The sequence below is a fragment of the Temnothorax americanus genome, unplaced genomic scaffold (assembly GCF_048541705.1).
Source record: "Temnothorax americanus isolate GAGA-0224 unplaced genomic scaffold, ASM4854170v1 Scaffold196, whole genome shotgun sequence".
Lineage (NCBI taxonomy): Eukaryota > Metazoa > Arthropoda > Insecta > Hymenoptera > Formicidae > Temnothorax > Temnothorax americanus.
The window spans coordinates 43,929-65,888 of NW_027509334.1; the positions used below are offsets into that span (position 1 = coordinate 43,929).

The window sequence follows — 21,960 nt, forward strand, 5'->3', positions numbered from 1 at the left end:
CGGCGAGATAATACGCTTTGCTAAGATACGCGATAGCCACCCCGAGTTGGGCATTTCGATCTTTATCTGGCGGATCGAGGATCGTTGGTGGAAGGTGACGGCAAGGAGCCCAGGAGGAGGCGTATTACCGGTGAGGTTGCCCGTAAGTCGCGAGATGTAAAGCCACGACACCGCCTTCCGGTGCACGCTCTCGCTCGGGATAACGCATGTTAAGATCGAGTGTAATTTCGCGATCGATAACGAGAGCGAAGGGCCTCGGGATGGTATCGTGGCCGCGGAACTGTGGTACAAGCGTTATGGCAAATCCCTGGAGGTCGCGATAGGCGTTAATGAGTTCAATATCGCGAGCATATTGCGTTGTTCTCGCGACCTTGGTGTACGGCCGCATACGGGCCGGTACGTCGTAAATTGCGTTACCGTTTCTTCGCGTCGGGAAATTCTGGTGTTCGAGCGTCGGAGTTAGCGTGTCGATGCGTGTTCGGATCTCGTTATTACGGGTTGATCGCGTAAGGTTTGCTCTCGCGTTGAGAACTTTGCGTCCGGTATTACTTGCGTTACGTCCTATTATGCGACGTCCCTGCTCGCGATCACTTCGAATTTGGCGTTGGGATGTCGATGGCATTGTTAATGGCGGCCGAAGGTCGTTCCCGCCGATTGATTACTTATGTTAGACTTGTACTCGCGTTAAGAAATTACCGGCGTTCACACGTTTCGTGCGTTGTTACTTGCGTAGTTCTTCATGGCGTTCCGTAGTTATTAGCGCTATCGCGACTCTATTAGTTTGCGTTGACCGGTATTCCGCATCATTGGAGAACCACATTAATCCAGTATTTTGCCTTAGTAATCGTATTCTTTGCCTGGTTAAATGACTCGGCGCCTCCCCGTTGCGCCCGAGCAGAATCACTCGCGTCAGGTTAAGATATCGTGGCGACAGAGTTTTTGTACGGTTCCGGACGTGGTTTTCACGCAATCCAAGCGTGACGTACCGTTATTTTGCGACATTTTATGTTGAACTCACCCTTATTAGTGATATTAAGTGTAGTATTCTTGCGTATTATAACTTTCGACTCGAATTATTAATTGTTTGAGAATAGCGCCTTCAGCGTGTTTATTAGAGACTCAATTAATACTCCGTGGGTGTCTCGCGTCCGCTTTAATATTATTTCTGTTAGATGAATCCAGGCACTCCGCCACCGGTTATTCTTGATTTATCTATTGAATGTATCTTGTGTTTGATCGGAGCCGGATGGATAAACGTTGTTATATTCTCGACAACCAATACTCAATAAATGTTATTTTCTTTGTTATCTGACTGAGTATGAAATTAACGTGTCACCCCGCCGAATATCGCGCCGCCCTTCATTAACCCCGCCCGTGATTAGGTCAAGCTAGCCGATTCCACGCACCTCCCCACTTCGTTTTGCGTCTCGTTTAGGTTTTCGCGATTATGTGGACGCGAAGTTACGCGTCTGGCGCCCAACATTCGGAACATTTCGTGGAGTATCAGAGGTGCGAGGAAATCACTAGAGAGGCCAACCATCCCGCTCTCCTAAATCCTTTTGATCCGGCACACGTCCCGGAGCGGTTCGGGAGTGCAAAAAGGTCGTGACAATATATATATATACACGAAAATGTCATTTTACTTAAAATATTTATTTTTTGTTACAGCCTGAAACGTTAAGCTCGTTGATGCGGACGGTATATAACGCGATGCGAGGGAGAGGCAGTGGCAGTGGCAGTGGCAGTGGCAGTGGCAGTGGCAGTGGCAGTGGCAGTGGCAGTGGCAGTGGCAGTGGCAGTGGCAGTGGCAGTGGCAGTGGCAGTGGCAGTGGCGTGGCAGAGGTGGAGGTAGAGGAAGAGGCAGAGGCAGAGGCGAAGCTGGAGAAGAGAAAAAAATCACGGGAATTCAAATTCATTATTATGAGAAATAACTTTTATATCATACGTACTTCTTTTAATTTTTACTTTGAAATAAAATAACAATATTAATATACCTACATATAGGTAATATATTTTATTTATGCGTAGCTGTTCCTCTGACTCCTAAAAAATCCTTTCCTTCCTTAATTAATAAAAATATAGTATTACGTTAACAAATAATTTTTATATTAATAAATATTTATTTTGTTTTATTTACAATTTTTATAATCATAAATTATATATACAATATATACATACATACATACATATATATATATATATATATATATATATATATATATATATAATTTATAAATATTTATAAATGTAACGTAGCGCATCTCGTCGATTTGCCAACTCGAGATTCGCCACTCGGCGAGACACCGTACGCAATACCCGAAATGCGTGGCAACGTCGCATAGCCGGCGAAACAGCTACGTTATAAACGGAGACAACCGAGACTGTAAATCGTATGTCTGTCCTTCTCTCCTCGCTCGAAGCTTGCCGAGCGGCGAGCGCCGGGGTCGGCTGAGCGCGGCCGCCGCGGCCGCCGCGGCCGCAGCATATCCCCTTACTGGCTAGTTCGGACACGAACCATTAGCACGGACGCAAACCATGTGCGGTTACCGAGCGAAACGACGTAGTTGATGCGCACTTTCTCAGGCGGCGCGTCGGAAAATGCGACACAGAAAAATTGACGAAAAATGACCTAAACAGATTTAGCCCCCCCCTAGTGGATTATGGATATATTTTTTTTTTACCAATCGTTTGGTGGTTGATTGGTAATATTTAGTACCGTATTCAAAACGTTCGGTAGTTTCTCGTTTTTCTAGAAAATCAAAAACAAATTTTTGATCTTTTTTTAGCCCCCCCACTTTGACTGTGGTAGTTTTTTTTTTTTTTTTTTTTTAATTGATTGGCGATTGATTGGCAATGTTTGGTACCGCATTGAAACCTTTTGGTAGTTTCGCGTTTTAAAAAGAAAGAATTAATTGTCAACAAATTTTTAACCTTCTTCAGCGCCTACACTTTAACTGTTGGGAATTTTAAATTCTTTTTTTACCAATCGTTTAGTGGTTGATTGGTAATGTTAAGAGCTGTAAGTTATTGAAAATTTTATTTTAACATTCCAGTTATGTATAGTGACGATTGCACACATTCACTAATGCTGCGTTCCCACTACACGCGTCGCGCGTCGCGTCACGACGCCGCGTCATGAGTTATCCAAACGCCAACCAAAACGTTTCATTTTATGACGTCATTTCCGACGCAAGATCTTGTTGTGACGCAACACGCGACGCGTGTAGTGGAAACGCAGCATAATAGCGTCTTCCCGAACGCACCTATTGTGGGCATTCAGGAGCGCATACGTATGTACACGCACTAAACTCTGGGGTCACATGCGCATGCTCTAGGGCTTAAGCGGAGCGCACACACTTCTGCACAACGCATAATGCGTAAGCATAAGAAAATTGATTGGTCTATTTCCTTATGCACATGTGTATGGACCAATCAATTTTCTTATGCTTACGCATTATGCATTGTGCAGAAGTGTGTGTCCGGGCCCTTAAGCTATATCCACACAAACTTGCATAGGTGTATAACCATATGCATAACGAAACGGATTGGTCTATTTCCTTATGCACATGCATATGGACCAATCAATTCTCTTATGCTTATGTTTATGCGCTATGCAAGTTTGTCTGGATTGACCTTTAAGGTATTGGCCTAGTTTACACCGATCTCTTGATACGCGTATCATATAGTATATTTGAACTGATCAGCCAATAATCAGACTTATTTACTAGTTATTTACTATTTAATACGCGTATCAAGTGATCGGTGTAAACTAGGCCAATTATAAAGGCGTATCGTACCAAAATAGTACAAACGTCGTCACGTGATTTGTTTTGTCGCTCGAACGATCGGTTTCAGCGGCTCGTGAAAATGCAACTTTATGTCTCTTCTATAATACTCGTACTCCGTGGTTCGGCTTTGCCGCGCGATTTATAAAATTTAAGGCCAATTCCTTTTAGTGAAAAAAAGACTACCACAGTCAAAGTGGGGGGGGCTAAGAGAAGATCAAAAATTTGTTTTTTTGATTTTTTAAAGAAACGCGCAACTACCAAAAGTTTTTAATGCGGTACGAAACATTGCCAATCAATCGCCAATCGATTAAAAAAAAAAAAAAACTACCACAAAGTGGGGGGGGTTAAAAGAAGATCAAGAATTTGTTTTTGATTTTATAGAAAAACGAGAAACTACCGAACGTTTTGAATACGGTACCAAATACTACCAATCAACCACCAAACAATTGGTAAAAAAAAATATATCAATAATCTACTTGGGGGGGCTAAATTTGTTTAGGTCGAAAAATGCCGGGATGGCCTCTCTCAGGTTTCTCTCTGGTATTATGCCCGATCTACAATAGCTGTAGTAAGCTGTAGTAAGCTTCAAGATGTAAGAAATTGTCCAATCACAGTCGATTATTCTCCTCACATTTGCCTGTAATTGGTCAATTTCTTACGGCTTGAGGCTTACTACAGCTTACTACTAGATCGGGCATTAGTCATTCGAACAACTCGAGTTTCTATTGTCAAAACAAAATCGATAGATTCATAGTTCTATTCCCATATCCGTCTGTATGTAAATACAGTCTGTATGGATGTATGTATGTACATACATACTACGACCAGCTAATATCGAAATATCGAAACTGTTTAAAAAAAACATTCAGAGAACATCGTCGGCTGTTCTCCCGAACGCCTGTTAATTTTGCTGACTCTACTTTTCTCTTCACTGCACAGCACAGGCAGCACCTCCGATGCGTGAAACCACGTGACCTTGCCGACGACCTCTCGTCTCGGCCACCATCCGGGCACCATCGGCGCATCGGCCACTCGGCTCGGCACAGCTCGGCACGTCCGTCGGCGTCATCTGGTACCGTTTCGCATTTACGTCGAATTTGTTGACGGATTATCGGGATTATCGTCACCTCGTCAGGCGAGTGGATCCGTTTTAGATTCATTTCGGACTCATCGAGGGCTTCCGGATCAGCTCGTGACACCGTCGAGAATCCCGATAGATATGATACGAACCACGTTGAGCCTACGTAACGGGTTGGCACGCGCGATCGTCTGTGGTTCCGTGCGATTCGGCAATAGATCTATAGTCGTCCGGTATCTTCACAGAAAACATCAGCAGAGGTACTGCATCCACTACTCGAAGTTGCTCTCACGCTCAAATCTTTTTGCAATTTTTAAATTTCGCGATCGGGGACGGTCTTTAAGGTTATTTCAACGTCAATTTAAACGTGATCTAGCTCAAACTCCTAGTGGGTTTATGGTGAAATATTCGAATATTAATCTCTTATATCAAGATAGACGGAGAGGCTTACATAATCATCATTTATCACGCAAAAAGAAATGTAATAGCGTAGAATAATAATATTAATTCTCTCGATGTTTTAGGCTTCACAGTGCTTTGCGTTTCGTCTCAACACCATGGCAGCAACAGCTCAGTTTTTACTCCGATTATCCCGATCACATCAAGGTCCCACTTCCAGCGTTGTCTCCCACCATGGAAACAGGAACGATAATCAGTTGGCAGAAGAAAGAGGGTAAATCATCTACCGATTTTACGATATAACAAATATAGATTTAATTTTTCTGAAGATACAAAATTGTTTGTTAAACATATTGACTTTTTATATGTGATTCATTAGGTGACAAGTTGAACGAAGGTGATCTACTAGCAGAGATTGAAACAGATAAAGCTACTATGGGATTTGAAACTCCCGAAGAAGGTTATCTAGCCAAAATCTTAGTACCTGCGGGAACAAAGAACATACCTATAGGCAAACTGGTTTGCATTATTGTACAAGACGAATCTAATGTACCTGCATTCAAAGATTTTAAAGAAGACACAGTAGCTGTGTCTCCTCCTACACCAGCAGCTCCTGCAGTACCTACGCCACCACCTACACCAGCACCGGCAGCACAAACTACACCAGTTACAGTAAAAGTTCCTTCTATCGCACCACCTTCCGGAGAAAGAATATACGCTAGTCCATTAGCGAGAAGATTAGCAGCTGAAAAAGGACTTAGTTTACAGGTGCTGCAAGATTGCTGATTTATAAATCAAATTGAAAGAATGGAGGCAAGTACGAGCTAATTTGCCTTCCTATTTCTCCACTCTTTCAATTTGATTTCTGTAATATTTCTTCTTCATTATTAACTTGTGCAATATTGAATTAAGACATCTTTTATATATATATATATATATATATATATATATATATATATATATTAACTTGTGCAATATTGAATTAAGACATCTTTTATATATATATATATATATATATATATATATGCACTCATTTTTGTGATAGTTTGTAGATATAAAACTTGTATTCTTTATGTGTTATTCTTCATGCTATTCTTTGTAGGGTCTAACGGGAACAGGATTATATAGCTCTATAACATCTAAAGATTTGGAGGGTGCGGCGATACAACCAGTACAACTGGTAACTGGGGTTGGCGCGCCAACTGGAGTAGATATTCCTGTGTCGAATATACGTGCGGTTATTGCCAAACGCCTGTTGGAAAGCAAGCAGACGATCCCACATTATTACCTCTCGGTAGATGTAAAAATGGATGCTGCATTGGCGATGCGAGAACAGTTTAATAAATTGTTAGAAAAAGATAAGATCAAATTGAGCGTAAATGACATTATCATTAAAGGAATAGCAATGGCTTGTAAAAAAGTGCCAGAAGGCAACAGCGCCTGGTTAGGAAATGTAATTCGACAGTGAGTATTTTATATATTATTATAAAATGCAGTTTGATACATTTACATGTATATTTGAATATTTGTATTTTATTATATTATTATATTACTTATGTTTGAATATATATTGTTGCAATATTTTATATCGAATATCATCGCATTTATTTTGAATATCTTCTTCCAGATATAATAACGTGGACGTTAGTGTAGCAGTAAGTACAGACAGCGGTCTAATCACTCCTATAGTGTTTGGTGCCGATACGAAGGGAATAGTTCAAATCAGTAAAGACGTGAAAGCGTTGGCCGCAAAGGCGAGGGAAGGAAAATTAAAACCGCACGAATTTCAAGGAGGAACGATTACAGTGTCCAATTTGGGCATGTTTGGCATTAAGAATTTTTCAGCTATAATAAATCCTCCACAGTCTATCATTCTTGCTATAGGCACCACGGAAGCTAGACTGATACCTGCCAAAAACGAGAAAGGGTAACTTGACGTAATATTTTCAGACAAATTTAATTTCACATTTTATGGCATACGAGTATTAAATATGCAAATTTTTGCAGTTTTACGACTGCCCAATATATGTCTGTAACTGCCAGCTGCGATCACCGTACTGTTGATGGTGCGGTAGGCGCACAATGGTTAGCCGCCTTTAGGAATTTGATGGAAAATCCAACAACAATGCTTTTATAGTAAGTTAAATCGCCATTGATTTATCAATTGATCAGAATGGCAAATAATACATAAAAATATCATTTTTTGAAAATGGAACGTTACTGAGGGGCCCGATTCTCTAACGAGAAACGTATGCGCAAACTCTACTTTAACAGAAAAGCTGCAAATTGATTGGCTATCGCACAGTTTTTAGCCAATTAGCTTGCAGCTTTTCTGTTAGAACAAAGTTTACGCATATGTTTGTCGTTAGAGAATCGGGCACCCTGTATAGTATGTTTAATAACAATTAACACAAATAACGATATTTTTTAAATACAAATTTTTGCTCTAATATTTTTTTACTCGAATTTAATTCTTGACACGTATCTTTTTGTTTCAGAAATGTTACATCAGATAGAAATATGTTCTGCGCGCAACTAAAGAAACGTTTAAGAGGCAATACGTGGGTATTTATGAATTATTTTGCCGAGATTGCTTCCATATTGATTCAAATTAAAAATCTTAATTTTCAAATTTTTCGAAACTTCGAAAAAAATTATAATATAGAAAACGTCTTTTGTTCTTAAGTATAAGGATGAGAAGGCTACTGTTTCAATTCAGTACATTCAAAGTTATATTATAATAATTCGAATTTGTCGCTTTATTTGACGAGAGAGATTGGAAAATTTCTGAACTTGTTATCGCCTAGCAAAACTTCCTCTAGAAGTGGTCATCAGGTGTACATATGTGTATTTATGATAATTAATAATTCAGCTGCACTGTGTTGCAGAAAATATGATGATTACGTTTTAGGGGAAGTAACGATAAAAGTGTCTAAAATGTTTATAGTAAATATAATAAAATGTATATCTCTTATATTTAATAAATTACCTCTCTTATATATACGACATATATGACATATGTATTCTACAAACATTTGATGGAGACCCAGGCAAACTCAGGTGCACTTTTTGCACTAAGTGCACGTTAAACTGCACTTTAACCCGTATTTTATTTATTATAAATTTTTAAGAGCAAAACTGCAAAATTGGGCTCTTTAGCGTACTACAGATGAGCTTACTAATTAAGAATATCCTAAATTGAATAAGATTCATTCGATATTTTGGCTACAATCTTGTTCCCTAAGAGCAAAAAGTCGACTTGAAGTCGACTTCTACCTCTACCGATACTGACTTGGCAGAAAGTCGACTTTTTTAAGGGTCGACAGGAGTCACGGCCGAACTCCGAATTGATGTTGGAGACCTCGCGCGGTGACAATACGAAACTTCGTTTCAGTGTCGCCAACGTCGAGAAACTAACTTCTGGCACAGTATAACCACAGTATAACCATACCCAGTAGCGACACTGAGTGTCGGCACCTTTGATGTAGTTGTCCTCAAGTCACGTGGTACGTCGCCATATTGTCAGATGTACCGGCGCTACAATTGAAATGTACATATATAATTAAAAAATGTATATGAGTATATATAATCAAAAAAGATTTTTTGCGCAATTTTAATTATAATCCAAAGAATTTCTTGAAGTAGAAGAAATGAAAATAATACTTCTGTGTATTTTGTATCATTTTATTTCAAAATTTTTCGTAACTTATTGTGTAAATAGAATTGTAAAATGTATACAAAATATATATAATTATTGAGCTCAAAAGCGAATATAGATCATTGGGCGCAAAAGCTAATATTTTTATTTGTTCTGTCATTGAGTAAAAAATGCATAAAAATATTTAAAAAAAATACTTATGTTTATTCCGAATACTTGCGTTAAAATTTCATAATTTTTACTGAAAATTTTAGTAATATATAAATATTAAGATATCCATTTTTTTTTAATTAATTGTTCCTCATGGACATCCTTCAGTAGAAAGAATGTGCTCCAAATGTCAATGTCAACTGAAACAATAATTGGAATAAGTGAAAACATATGTAATATTCACTATCATTATGTGCTGTTACTGTATAATACTTACATAAAAAATAGTAAAAATGTTAAAAAAAGTAGCAGAAATGTTAAAAGGAGTAGCAGAAATATTAAAAATTTATTTCAGAAAGTAACACATGCATTTTGACATTCACAAAGTTGCCAAACACATTTAGTTTTATAACAATAAAATTATAAACGAACTTCAATAATAAATTTAATTAACGAAAACACATTTACTTTTATAAAAGTAGATATTAAATAATTTGCATTTATAAGGAAAATACAGACATTAAATTCTAATCGTGACGTAAAATTATAGTTTTTCTGTGTCCGGATTGCGATTTGAAACGTTTATTAATAAATTTTAATGTATAAAATAGTCGAACTCGAGCATATAATTTCAATAAATAATTATGCGGAAAATGTTGACACGGATGAATAAATTCAACTTCTTTAAAAATGGTAATGAGGATACGAATTATATGCTTTTGTACAATCAATTCCTCAATTTTAGAAAAAAATAAATTTTCCAACGTTTTAAGATATATTACGAAATCATCGTGCGGCATAGATAAATTTCCGAAAGGATTATCTTCAGTAGAATTGTAAGCCCTAAAGAAACAGTAATATGAAGTTTCATTTAAGTCGATGTACGAGTGTGCATATTGAGAACAAATCTCACACAAATGTTTTTGAAGACATTTACGTATTACGTATCCACAAATATATCGGAACGCATCTTGTTCGTTTACGTCCATCTGACGATAATCATGATCATCCAAAAGTATTGGTGTAATGTCATCTGTCTTAGGTTCAACATCCATATAATTCTTCTCTCTAAAGTTTGTAATAGCTACAAATATATCAGCACTGTCTCTTTCACAATTTCCAGTTTCAGCAGTACAATATTTCATAGAAAAAATTTTTCTGAATGAATAAAAAAACTGAACTGGGGTAGGATTAATAACATTGCCGTTCAATCCTCGAATAGCCGAAAAAAAGTGTTCCAAACAGTCCTGAGTAAAACGGCGTAATAATAGAAATTGCATTTCTGGAAACACATTTTGCAAATGTTCCCACATTTGAAGAAGAGAATTTATATTGTGTTTCATGCATTTGAAAACTTGAACTTTATTAGAAATATTAACACCAGTTTTATTAAATATCGTTATTTTGGATAAATAATCTTCAATTTTTGAAAGAAATTCTAATTGATATTGCGCTCCCCGAAAAGCTTGTTTAAATTGTGATGGATGTTGAACCGAAGATGAATTGAATAGATCAAAGTAATCGTTCATATTTTGGATAAAATCTGCTGTTCTAAGTGCAATTGGAGCAACCGCAGATTTAAAAGCTCCAGAAATTACCATTTTCCTCAAGCTACTACTCACTGTAAAACTCAAAATTTGTGTAGCCAAATATACTTTCATTTTATCGAAATTTGAAAATTTCATATGCTTATCAGTGAGTTTAGGTGCAAGTCGAAATTGCCTAGTTTGATCTTGTTGAAATAAATCATCAACGCACTTCCAAGATATAGGTTTAGAGTCATACTCAATAATATTGTCATGGAAATTATTCCTGACAGCTTTAATTATATGAGGTGAATCAAAAAGATGTGAGATTCGCTCGTTATTAACAAAAAAAAATGGATTGTTCTCTGTCACACCTAAGTATTTAGCGGTTAATTTAAAATTCCCTCCCATGTCTGAAACAAACGCTACTACTATAAACCCCGCATTTTGCAGTTTTGTAATTGCTTGAGGAATAATGGTTGTTAATTTCCTAGCAGAAAATGAAGAATGAAGAAAGAAGTAAGCCAAAGGTTGTTTCCAATTGTTGCAAATCCCTCTGATCATTAAAACTGCAACATTACATGCTGGAAGATATGATTTACCATCACCCAAGTCTTCAAATCCAATGACTTCATCCTGACTTATATTATAATACAGATTTGCTTTAATTGATGCTTCATCAATGCATAAAATGCAATACTTCTCGAGAGGTGACGAAGAAGCCTGTAACTTTTTTTTCAAAACATCGAAAACAAAATCATGCAAACCTGGAGTAATTTTCAAATGTTCAATCATGCGTTGTAAGGTTCTTACACTGGGAAGGATAAATTTTTGTGCAAAAGAATTATAAATTCTGCCTCCCCCAGAAAACAATATATCTAAACAAAACTTTTTAAATGGAAGCGAATATTTTCGTCCTTTGGCTGACTTATATCTACTAAGACGTACTTGAGTTTTTACAAAATTTGCAATCTCTGGTGGTAGAAATTCGTCTGTAGCTTCACAATATTCATTCAAGGACATTTTTTGTCTTATTTTTGAAGTTTGTATCTTATTTTTCTGTCGTTCTAATTGTTGTTTTAATTTTCGAATTTCTCGATGTAACGCTTCAATTCTGCCTCTCAAAATTCTTTTGCGCGGGAAATGATTAGAAAATTTTGGCTCTGTTTGACTATATTGATGCAACTGTTGTGGTTATGTTTGAGCATATTGATCCAAATATTGTAGCTCTGTTTGAGCATACTGATGTGACACTGATTCCACTTGCTCATGTTCATATTGCCCATGATGGTCGTTAACTATAATATTTAAAAATACTACATCACTTATGAAACTTAAAAAATTAATGATTATATTCCATTCATTACAAAGAAAAAACGAATATATAAATTATAATAACCATACATCAATTTTATTTTCTAATTCACAAAAATTTCATGTTACTAGCATTAGTTAATTCTATATTGAACTAAAATTATTACCTAATATTGACTGACATTCAACTTTGTCTGAAAAGCCAGTTTCAAATAATTCCAATTGTTGCTTATCATAGTTAGATTTAATGATATCACACTCAACTGAAATATAGTAATTATGTTCACAAAATTTTTGATATTTCCAACCATACACACACACACACACACACACACACAGAGTTCAAAACTGCTTACCTGATATTACTGTATTTTCCTCAGAATCATCACTCAAATTAAATGTTGCGTTGTTTTCACTTGATAATTCAAAAGATTTATCATTTTCCATTTGTTCGGGGATTGCATGTGGTTGAAGTCTGTTTTTCAAATCGTTTAAAAACATCGACGATTTAAAATGATCACCACAAACTTTGTAATTTTTATATAAATTTTCTGGTGACGTGTTAATTTCGCGACCACATTTTTCCAACCACAATTTTGCTCTGAAAGATGTTTTGTATAAAATATTAATGAAAAAACACTTGATATATAATTCAATTAACAAATCCGCTAATGGAAATTATTTTTACCTATCTGGGTCTTTTGGAAAACGAAAAAAACTGGGACCAGATTCACGCCCAGAAATATTTGAACAATTCTTCATGGCACAACTATATCCACCTCTCTTCATTAACTTCATTTTAATGTAGCACGTCACACCCGGAATTTTCTTATCACTAATAAAAAGACACAATTTATTCAAATAAAAAATATGTCATAAAACTGTAGAGGTTGAGGTTACCTACGATGTTCGAGACGCAACTGGGCGCAACCATGTTGTGAGATGTACGGACTCGCACATGCGCACTAAAATTTTATTCCGGGTCGGACGGCTGAGTGTCGCTACTGGGTATGGTTATACTGTGGTATAACCATACCCAGTAGCGACACTGAGTGTCGGCACCTTTGATGTAGTTGTCCTCAAGTCACGTGGTACGTCGCCATATTGTCAGATGTACCGGCGCTACAATTGAAATGTACATATATAATTAAAAAATGTATATGAGTATATATAATCAAAAAAGATTTTTTGCGCAATTTTAATTATAATCCAAAGAATTTCTTGAAGTAGAAGAAATGAAAATAATACTTCTGTGTATTTTGTATCATTTTATTTCAAAATTTTTCGTAACTTATTGTGTAAATAGAATTGTAAAATGTATACAAAATATATATAATTATTGAGCTCAAAAGCGAATATAGATCATTGGGCGCAAAAGCTAATATTTTTATTTGTTCTGTCATTGAGTAAAAAATGCATAAAAATATTTAAAAAAAATACTTATGTTTATTCCGAATACTTGCGTTAAAATTTCATAATTTTTACTGAAAATTTTAGTAATATATAAATATTAAGATATCCATTTTTTTTTAATTAATTGTTCCTCATGGACATCCTTCAGTAGAAAGAATGTGCTCCAAATGTCAATGTCAACTGAAACAATAATTGGAATAAGTGAAAACATGTAATATTCACTATCATTATGTGCTGTTACTGTATAATACTTACATAAAAAATAGTAAAAATGTTAAAAAAAGTAGCAGAAATGTTAAAAGGAGTAGCAGAAATATTAAAAATTTATTTCAGAAAGTAACACATGCATTTTGACATTCACAAAGTTGCCAAACACATTTAGTTTTATAACAATAAAATTATAAACGAACTTCAATAATAAATTTAATTAACGAAAACACATTTACTTTTATAAAAGTAGATATTAAATAATTTGCATTTATAAGGAAAATACAGACATTAAATTCTAATCGTGACGTAAAATTATAGTTTTTCTGTGTCCGGATTGCGATTTGAAACGTTTATTAATAAATTTTAATGTATAAAATAGTCGAACTCGAGCATATAATTTCAATAAATAATTATGCGGAAAATGTTGACACGGATGAATAAATTCAACTTCTTTAAAAATGGTAATGAGGATACGAATTATATGCTTTTGTACAATCAATTCCTCAATTTTAGAAAAAAATAAATTTTCCAACGTTTTAAGATATATTACGAAATCATCGTGCGGCATAGATAAATTTCCGAAAGGATTATCTTCAGTAGAATTGTAAGCCCTAAAGAAACAGTAATATGAAGTTTCATTTAAGTCGATGTACGAGTGTGCATATTGAGAACAAATCTCACACAAATGTTTTTGAAGACATTTACGTATTACGTATCCACAAATATATCGGAACGCATCTTGTTCGTTTACGTCCATCTGACGATAATCATGATCATCCAAAAGTATTGGTGTAATGTCATCTGTCTTAGGTTCAACATCCATATAATTCTTCTCTCTAAAGTTTGTAATAGCTACAAATATATCAGCACTGTCTCTTTCACAATTTCCAGTTTCAGCAGTACAATATTTCATAGAAAAAATTTTTCTGAATGAATAAAAAAACTGAACTGGGGTAGGATTAATAACATTGCCGTTCAATCCTCGAATAGCCGAAAAAAAGTGTTCCAAACAGTCCTGAGTAAAACGGCGTAATAATAGAAATTGCATTTCTGGAAACACATTTTGCAAATGTTCCCACATTTGAAGAAGAGAATTTATATTGTGTTTCATGCATTTGAAAACTTGAACTTTATTAGAAATATTAACACCAGTTTTATTAAATATCGTTATTTTGGATAAATAATCTTCAATTTTTGAAAGAAATTCTAATTGATATTGCGCTCCCCGAAAAGCTTGTTTAAATTGTGATGGATGTTGAACCGAAGATGAATTGAATAGATCAAAGTAATCGTTCATATTTTGGATAAAATCTGCTGTTCTAAGTGCAATTGGAGCAACCGCAGATTTAAAAGCTCCAGAAATTACCATTTTCCTCAAGCTACTACTCACTGTAAAACTCAAAATTTGTGTAGCCAAATATACTTTCATTTTATCGAAATTTGAAAATTTCATATGCTTATCAGTGAGTTTAGGTGCAAGTCGAAATTGCCTAGTTTGATCTTGTTGAAATAAATCATCAACGCACTTCCAAGATATAGGTTTAGAGTCATACTCAATAATATTGTCATGGAAATTATTCCTGACAGCTTTAATTATATGAGGTGAATCAAAAAGATGTGAGATTCGCTCGTTATTAACAAAAAAAAATGGATTGTTCTCTGTCACACCTAAGTATTTAGCGGTTAATTTAAAATTCCCTCCCATGTCTGAAACAAACGCTACTACTATAAACCCCGCATTTTGCAGTTTTGTAATTGCTTGAGGAATAATGGTTGTTAATTTCCTAGCAGAAAATGAAGAATGAAGAAAGAAGTAAGCCAAAGGTTGTTTCCAATTGTTGCAAATCCCTCTGATCATTAAAACTGCAACATTACATGCTGGAAGATATGATTTACCATCACCCAAGTCTTCAAATCCAATGACTTCATCCTGACTTATATTATAATACAGATTTGCTTTAATTGATGCTTCATCAATGCATAAAATGCAATACTTCTCGAGAGGTGACGAAGAAGCCTGTAACTTTTTTTTCAAAACATCGAAAACAAAATCATGCAAACCTGGAGTAATTTTCAAATGTTCAATCATGCGTTGTAAGGTTCTTACACTGGGAAGGATAAATTTTTGTGCAAAAGAATTATAAATTCTGCCTCCCCCAGAAAACAATATATCTAAACAAAACTTTTTAAATGGAAGCGAATATTTTCGTCCTTTGGCTGACTTATATCTACTAAGACGTACTTGAGTTTTTACAAAATTTGCAATCTCTGGTGGTAGAAATTCGTCTGTAGCTTCACAATATTCATTCAAGGACATTTTTTGTCTTATTTTTGAAGTTTGTATCTTATTTTTCTGTCGTTCTAATTGTTGTTTTAATTTTCGAATTTCTCGATGTAACGCTTCAATTCTGCCTCTCAAAATTCTTTTGCGCGGGAAATGATTAGAAAATTTTGGCTCTGTTTGACTATATTGATGCAACTGTTGTGGTTCTGTTTGAGCATATTGATCCAAATATTGTAGCTCTGTTTGAGCATACTGATGTGACACTGATTCCACTTGCTCATGTTCATATTGCCCATGATGGTCGTTAACTATAATATTTAAAAATACTACATCACTTATGAAACTTAAAAAATTAATGATTATATTCCATTCATTACAAAGAAAAAACGAATATATAAATTATAATAACCATACATCAATTTTATTTTCTAATTCACAAAAATTTCATGTTACTAGCATTAGTTAATTCTATATTGAACTAAAATTATTACCTAATATTGACTGACATTCAACTTTGTCTGAAAAGCCAGTTTCAAATAATTCCAATTGTTGCTTATCATAGTTAGATTTAATGATATCACACTCAACTGAAATATAGTAATTATGTTCACAAAATTTTTGATATTTCCAACCATACACACACACACACACACACACACACAGAGTTCAAAACTGCTTACCTGATATTACTGTATTTTCCTCAGAATCATCACTCAAATTAAATGTTGCGTTGTTTTCACTTGATAATTCAAAAGATTTATCATTTTCCATTTGTTCGGGGATTGCATGTGGTTGAAGTCTGTTTTTCAAATCGTTTAAAAACATCGACGATTTAAAATGATCACCACAAACTTTGTAATTTTTATATAAATTTTCTGGTGACGTGTTAATTTCGCGACCACATTTTTCCAACCACAATTTTGCTCTGAAAGATGTTTTGTATAAAATATTAATGAAAAAACACTTGATATATAATTCAATTAACAAATCCGCTAATGGAAATTATTTTTACCTATCTGGGTCTTTTGGAAAACGAAAAAAACTGGGACCAGATTCACGCCCAGAAATATTTGAACAATTCTTCATGGCACAACTATATCCACCTCTCTTCATTAACTTCATTTTAATGTAGCACGTCACACCCGGAATTTTCTTATCACTAATAAAAAGACACAATTTATTCAAATAAAAAATATGTCATAAAACTGTAGAGGTTGAGGTTACCTACGATGTTCGAGACGCAACTGGGCGCAACCATGTTGTGAGATGTACGGACTCGCACATGCGCACTAAAATTTTATTCCGGGTCGGACGGCTGAGTGTCGCTACTGGGTATGGTTATACTGTGGTATTGCTAAAGCGGGGAGCACGCGGCAACGCCGCACAGACGCGGCAACGCCGCAGTCTTAGCATATGTCTTTCTACCGTGCGTCCGCGTGAGCAGTTCAATGGTGTGTGTGCGTATTCACACATAAAACCAGAAGCACAGTATAACCATACCCAGTAGCGACACTCAGCCGTCCGACCCGGAATAAAATTTTAGTGCGCATGTGCGAGTCCGTACATCTCACAACATGGTTGCGCCCAGTTGCGTCTCGAACATCGTAGGTAACCTCAACCTCTACAGTTTTATGACATATTTTTTATTTGAATAAATTGTGTCTTTTTATTAGTGATAAGAAAATTCCGGGTGTGACGTGCTACATTAAAATGAAGTTAATGAAGAGAGGTGGATATAGTTGTGCCATGAAGAATTGTTCAAATATTTCTGGGCGTGAATCTGGTCCCAGTTTTTTTCGTTTTCCAAAAGACCCAGATAGGTAAAAATAATTTCCATTAGCGGATTTGTTAATTGAATTATATATCAAGTGTTTTTTCATTAATATTTTATACAAAACATCTTTCAGAGCAAAATTGTGGTTGGAAAAATGTGGTCGCGAAATTAACACGTCACCAGAAAATTTATATAAAAATTACAAAGTTTGTGGTGATCATTTTAAATCGTCGATGTTTTTAAACGATTTGAAAAACAGACTTCAACCACATGCAATCCCCGAACAAATGGAAAATGATAAATCTTTTGAATTATCAAGTGAAAACAACGCAACATTTAATTTGAGTGATGATTCTGAGGAAAATACAGTAATATCAGGTAAGCAGTTTTGAACTCTGTGTGTGTGTGTGTGTGTGTGTGTGTATGGTTGGAAATATCAAAAATTTTGTGAACATAATTACTATATTTCAGTTGAGTGTGATATCATTAAATCTAACTATGATAAGCAACAATTGGAATTATTTGAAACTGGCTTTTCAGACAAAGTTGAATGTCAGTCAATATTAGGTAATAATTTTAGTTCAATATAGAATTAACTAATGCTAGTAACATGAAATTTTTGTGAATTAGAAAATAAAATTGATGTATGGTTATTATAATTTATATATTCGTTTTTTCTTTGTAATGAATGGAATATAATCATTAATTTTTTAAGTTTCATAAGTGATGTAGTATTTTTAAATATTATAGTTAACGACCATCATGGGCAATATGAACATGAGCAAGTGGAATCAGTGTCACATCAGTATGCTCAAACAGAGCTACAATATTTGGATCAATATGCTCAAACATAACCACAACAGTTGCATCAATATAGTCAAACAGAGCCAAAATTTTCTAATCATTTCCCGCGCAAAAGAATTTTGAGAGGCAGAATTGAAGCGTTACATCGAGAAATTCGAAAATTAAAACAACAATTAGAACGACAGAAAAATAAGATACAAACTTCAAAAATAAGACAAAAAATGTCCTTGAATGAATATTGTGAAGCTACAGACGAATTTCTACCACCAGAGATTGCAAATTTTGTAAAAACTCAAGTACGTCTTAGTAGATATAAGTCAGCCAAAGGACGAAAATATTCGCTTCCATTTAAAAAGTTTTGTTTAGATATATTGTTTTCTGGGGGAGGCAGAATTTATAATTCTTTTGCACAAAAATTTATCCTTCCCAGTGTAAGAACCTTACAACGCATGATTGAACATTTGAAAATTACTCCAGGTTTGCATGATTTTGTTTTCGATGTTTTGAAAAAAAAGTTACAGGCTTCTTCGTCACCTCTCGAGAAGTATTGCATTTTATGCATTGATGAAGCATCAATTAAAGCAAATCTGTATTATAATATAAGTCAGGATGAAGTCATTGGATTTGAAGACTTGGGTGATGGTAAATCATATCTTCCAGCATGTAATGTTGCAGTTTTAATGATCAGAGGGATTTGCAACAATTGGAAACAACCTTTGGCTTACTTCTTTCTTCATTCTTCATTTTCTGCTAGGAAATTAACAACCATTATTCCTCAAGCAATTACAAAACTGCAAAATGCGGGGTTTATAGTAGTAGCGTTTGTTTCAGACATGGGAGGGAATTTTAAATTAACCGCTAAATACTTAGGTGTGACAGAGAACAATCCATTTTTTTTTGTTAATAACGAGCGAATCTCACATCTTTTTGATTCACCTCATATAATTAAAGCTGTCAGGAATAATTTCCATGACAATATTATTGAGTATGACTCTAAACCTATATCTTGGAAGTGCGTTGATGATTTATTTCAACAAGATCAAACTAGGCAATTTCGACTTGCACCTAAACTCACTGATAAGCATATGAAATTTTCAAATTTCGATAAAATGAAAGTATATTTGGCTACACAAATTTTGAGTTTTACAGTGAGTAGTAGCTTGAGGAAAATGGTAATTTCTGGAGCTTTTAAATCTGCGGTTGCTCCAATTGCACTTAGAACAGCAGATTTTATCCAAAATATGAACGATTACTTTGATCTATTCAATTCATCTTCGGTTCAACATCCATCACAATTTAAACAAGCTTTTCGGGGAGCGCAATATCAATTAGAATTTCTTTCAAAAATTGAAGATTATTTATCCAAAATAACGATATTTAATAAAACTGGTGTTAATATTTCTAATAAAGTTCAAGTTTTCAAATGCATGAAACACAATATAAATTCTCTTCTTCAAATGTGGGAACATTTGCAAAATGTGTTTCCAGAAATGCAATTTCTATTATTACGCCGTTTTACTCAGGACTGTTTGGAACACTTTTTTTCGGCTATTCGAGGATTGAACGGCAATGTTATTAATCCTACCCCAGTTCAGTTTTTTTATTCATTCAGAAAAATTTTTTCTATGAAATATTGTACTGCTGAAACTGGAAATTGTGAAAGAGACAGTGCTGATATATTTGTAGCTATTACAAACTTTAGAGAGAAGAATTATATGGATGTTGAACCTAAGACAGATGACATTACACCAATACTTTTGGATGATCATGATTATCGTCAGATGGACGTAAACGAACAAGATGCGTTCCGATATATTTGTGGATACGTAATACGTAAATGTCTTCAAAAACATTTGTGTGAGATTTGTTCTCAATATGCACACTCGTACATCGACTTAAATGAAACTTCATATTACTGTTTCTTTAGGGCTTACAATTCTACTGAAGATAATCCTTTCGGAAATTTATCTATGCCGCACGATGATTTCGTAATATATCTTAAAACGTTGGAAAATTTATTTTTTTCTAAAATTGAGGAATTGATTGTACAAAAGCATATAATTCGTATCCTCATTACCATTTTTAAAGAAGTTGAATTTATTCATCCGTGTCAACATTTTCCGCATAATTATTTATTGAAATTATATGCTCGAGTTCGACTATTTTATACATTAAAATTTATTAATAAACGTTTCAAATCGCAATCCGGACACAGAAAAACTATAATTTTACGTCACGATTAGAATTTAATGTCTGTATTTTCCTTATAAATGCAAATTATTTAATATCTACTTTTATAAAAGTAAATGTGTTTTCGTTAATTAAATTTATTATTGAAGTTCGTTTATAATTTTATTGTTATAAAACTAAATGTGTTTGGCAACTTTGTGAATGTCAAAATGCATGTGTTACTTTCTGAAATAAATTTTTAATATTTCTGCTACTCCTTTTAACATTTCTGCTACTTTTTTTAACATTTTTACTATTTTTTATGTAAGTATTATACAGTAACAGCACATAATGATAGTGAATATTACATATGTTTTCACTTATTCCAATTATTGTTTCAGTTGACATTGACATTTGGAGCACATTCTTTCTACTGAAGGATGTCCATGAGGAACAATTAATTAAAAAAAAATGGATATCTTAATATTTATATATTACTAAAATTTTCAGTAAAAATTATGAAATTTTAACGCAAGTATTCGGAATAAACATAAGTATTTTTTTTAAATATTTTTATGCATTTTTTACTCAATGACAGAACAAATAAAAATATTAGCTTTTGCGCCCAATGATCTATATTCGCTTTTGAGCTCAATAATTATATATATTTTGTATACATTTTACAATTCTATTTACACAATAAGTTACGAAAAATTTTGAAATAAAATGATACAAAATACACAGAAGTATTATTTTCATTTCTTCTACTTCAAGAAATTCTTTGGATTATAATTAAAATTGCGCAAAAAATCTTTTTTGATTATATATACTCATATACATTTTTTAATTATATATGTACATTTCAATTGTAGCGCCGGTACATCTGACAATATGGCGACGTACCACGTGACTTGAGGACAACTACATCAAAGGTGCCGACACTCAGTGTCGCTACTGGGTATGGTTATACTGTGGCCACTGGTTGCGGGCTCGGTTGCGGTTGAGGTTACGTTTGAGTGTTGGAAACCAACCAATACCTTCATATTCATACCATTTGCATGTGTTTGCATGCGCCATGCGCTCTGGACCATGGTGTAAAGAAAGTAAGGTGTGCTATTACGCAGGTTTTTGAACAGCCAATCAAATTTTGTTCCAGCGGCCGCCATTTCGTAGTGGCAAATTAAATTGACATATCACACTCATTTTTATACAATTTGCATAAAATTAATAAAAGGATAAAATAAAGGAAGAAAATAAAATGTACGTTCAATATGCATATATTATATAAAATTGTAATAAAAAAATTAAACATTTACACATAAAGAAAATAATAATGAATTTACAAAAAATTTTTTTAAGATGAACAAGTAACGAACGGAACATTTTATTACGA

The 21,960-nt window shown here is 34.3% G+C and overlaps 2 protein-coding genes and 1 long non-coding RNA gene across 12 annotated transcripts; all 3 read left to right on the forward strand.

Moving 5' to 3' along the window:
* LOC143896746 (uncharacterized) lies at positions 1–1,980 on the forward strand. The gene is made up of 2 exons (XR_013256740.1): positions 1–130; positions 1,669–1,980. It is a non-coding gene; the product is annotated as an uncharacterized LOC143896746 (long non-coding RNA).
* A 2,679-nt stretch (positions 1,981–4,659) lies between these two features.
* Muc (dihydrolipoamide S-acetyltransferase muc) lies at positions 4,660–8,230 on the forward strand. Of its 3 annotated transcripts, none has more exons than XM_077404747.1 (7): positions 4,663–4,923; positions 5,391–5,539; positions 5,645–6,033; positions 6,368–6,729; positions 6,893–7,192; positions 7,273–7,401; positions 7,764–8,230. In XM_077404747.1, coding segments are annotated over exons 2-7 (1,221 nt in total). In that variant the 5' UTR covers positions 4,663–4,923; positions 5,391–5,499; the 3' UTR covers positions 7,765–8,230. The 3 variants fall into 3 exon arrangements, with proteins under 3 accessions (XP_077260872.1, XP_077260873.1, XP_077260871.1); XM_077404745.1 differs by having other exon boundaries at positions 4,666–5,126; XM_077404746.1 differs by lacking the exon at positions 7,764–8,230 and having other exon boundaries at positions 4,660–5,126; positions 7,273–7,402.
* A 9,064-nt stretch (positions 8,231–17,294) lies between these two features.
* LOC143896740 (uncharacterized) lies at positions 17,295–21,561 on the forward strand. Of its 8 annotated transcripts, none has more exons than XM_077404749.1 (7): positions 17,295–17,424; positions 17,494–17,640; positions 17,728–17,972; positions 18,066–18,161; positions 18,345–19,040; positions 20,969–21,098; positions 21,440–21,561. In XM_077404749.1, the coding sequence occupies exons 1-5, from the start codon at positions 17,369–17,371 to the stop codon at positions 18,446–18,448; spliced, it is 648 nt and encodes a 215-aa protein (XP_077260875.1). In that variant the 5' UTR covers positions 17,295–17,368; the 3' UTR covers positions 18,449–19,040; positions 20,969–21,098; positions 21,440–21,561. The 8 variants fall into 8 exon arrangements, with proteins under 8 accessions (XP_077260875.1, XP_077260879.1, XP_077260877.1 ...); XM_077404753.1 differs by having other exon boundaries at positions 18,345–18,694; positions 21,440–21,560; XM_077404751.1 differs by having other exon boundaries at positions 18,345–18,829; positions 18,914–19,040; positions 20,969–21,559.
* The last annotated feature ends 399 nt before the right edge of the window (positions 21,562–21,960 follow it).

Bases quoted from the DNA above. Each gene is read 5' to 3' on its own strand.
- Muc (XM_077404746.1), top strand. From the start codon at position 5,008: ATGATACGAACCACGTTGAGCCTACGTAACGGGTTGGCACGCGCGATC. The intron at 6,730-6,892 runs GTGAGTATTTTA...ATCTTCTTCCAG, and splicing joins TTAGGAAATGTAATTCGACA to ATATAATAACGTGGACGTTA. The intron at 7,193-7,272 runs GTAACTTGACGT...AAATTTTTGCAG, and splicing joins CCTGCCAAAAACGAGAAAGG to TTTTACGACTGCCCAATATA.
- LOC143896740 (XM_077404749.1), top strand. From the start codon at position 17,369: ATGTGCGAGTCCGTACATCTCACAACATGGTTGCGCCCAGTTGCGTCT. The intron at 17,641-17,727 runs GTAAAAATAATT...AACATCTTTCAG, and splicing joins TTTCCAAAAGACCCAGATAG to AGCAAAATTGTGGTTGGAAA. The intron at 17,973-18,065 runs GTAAGCAGTTTT...ACTATATTTCAG, and splicing joins GGAAAATACAGTAATATCAG to TTGAGTGTGATATCATTAAA.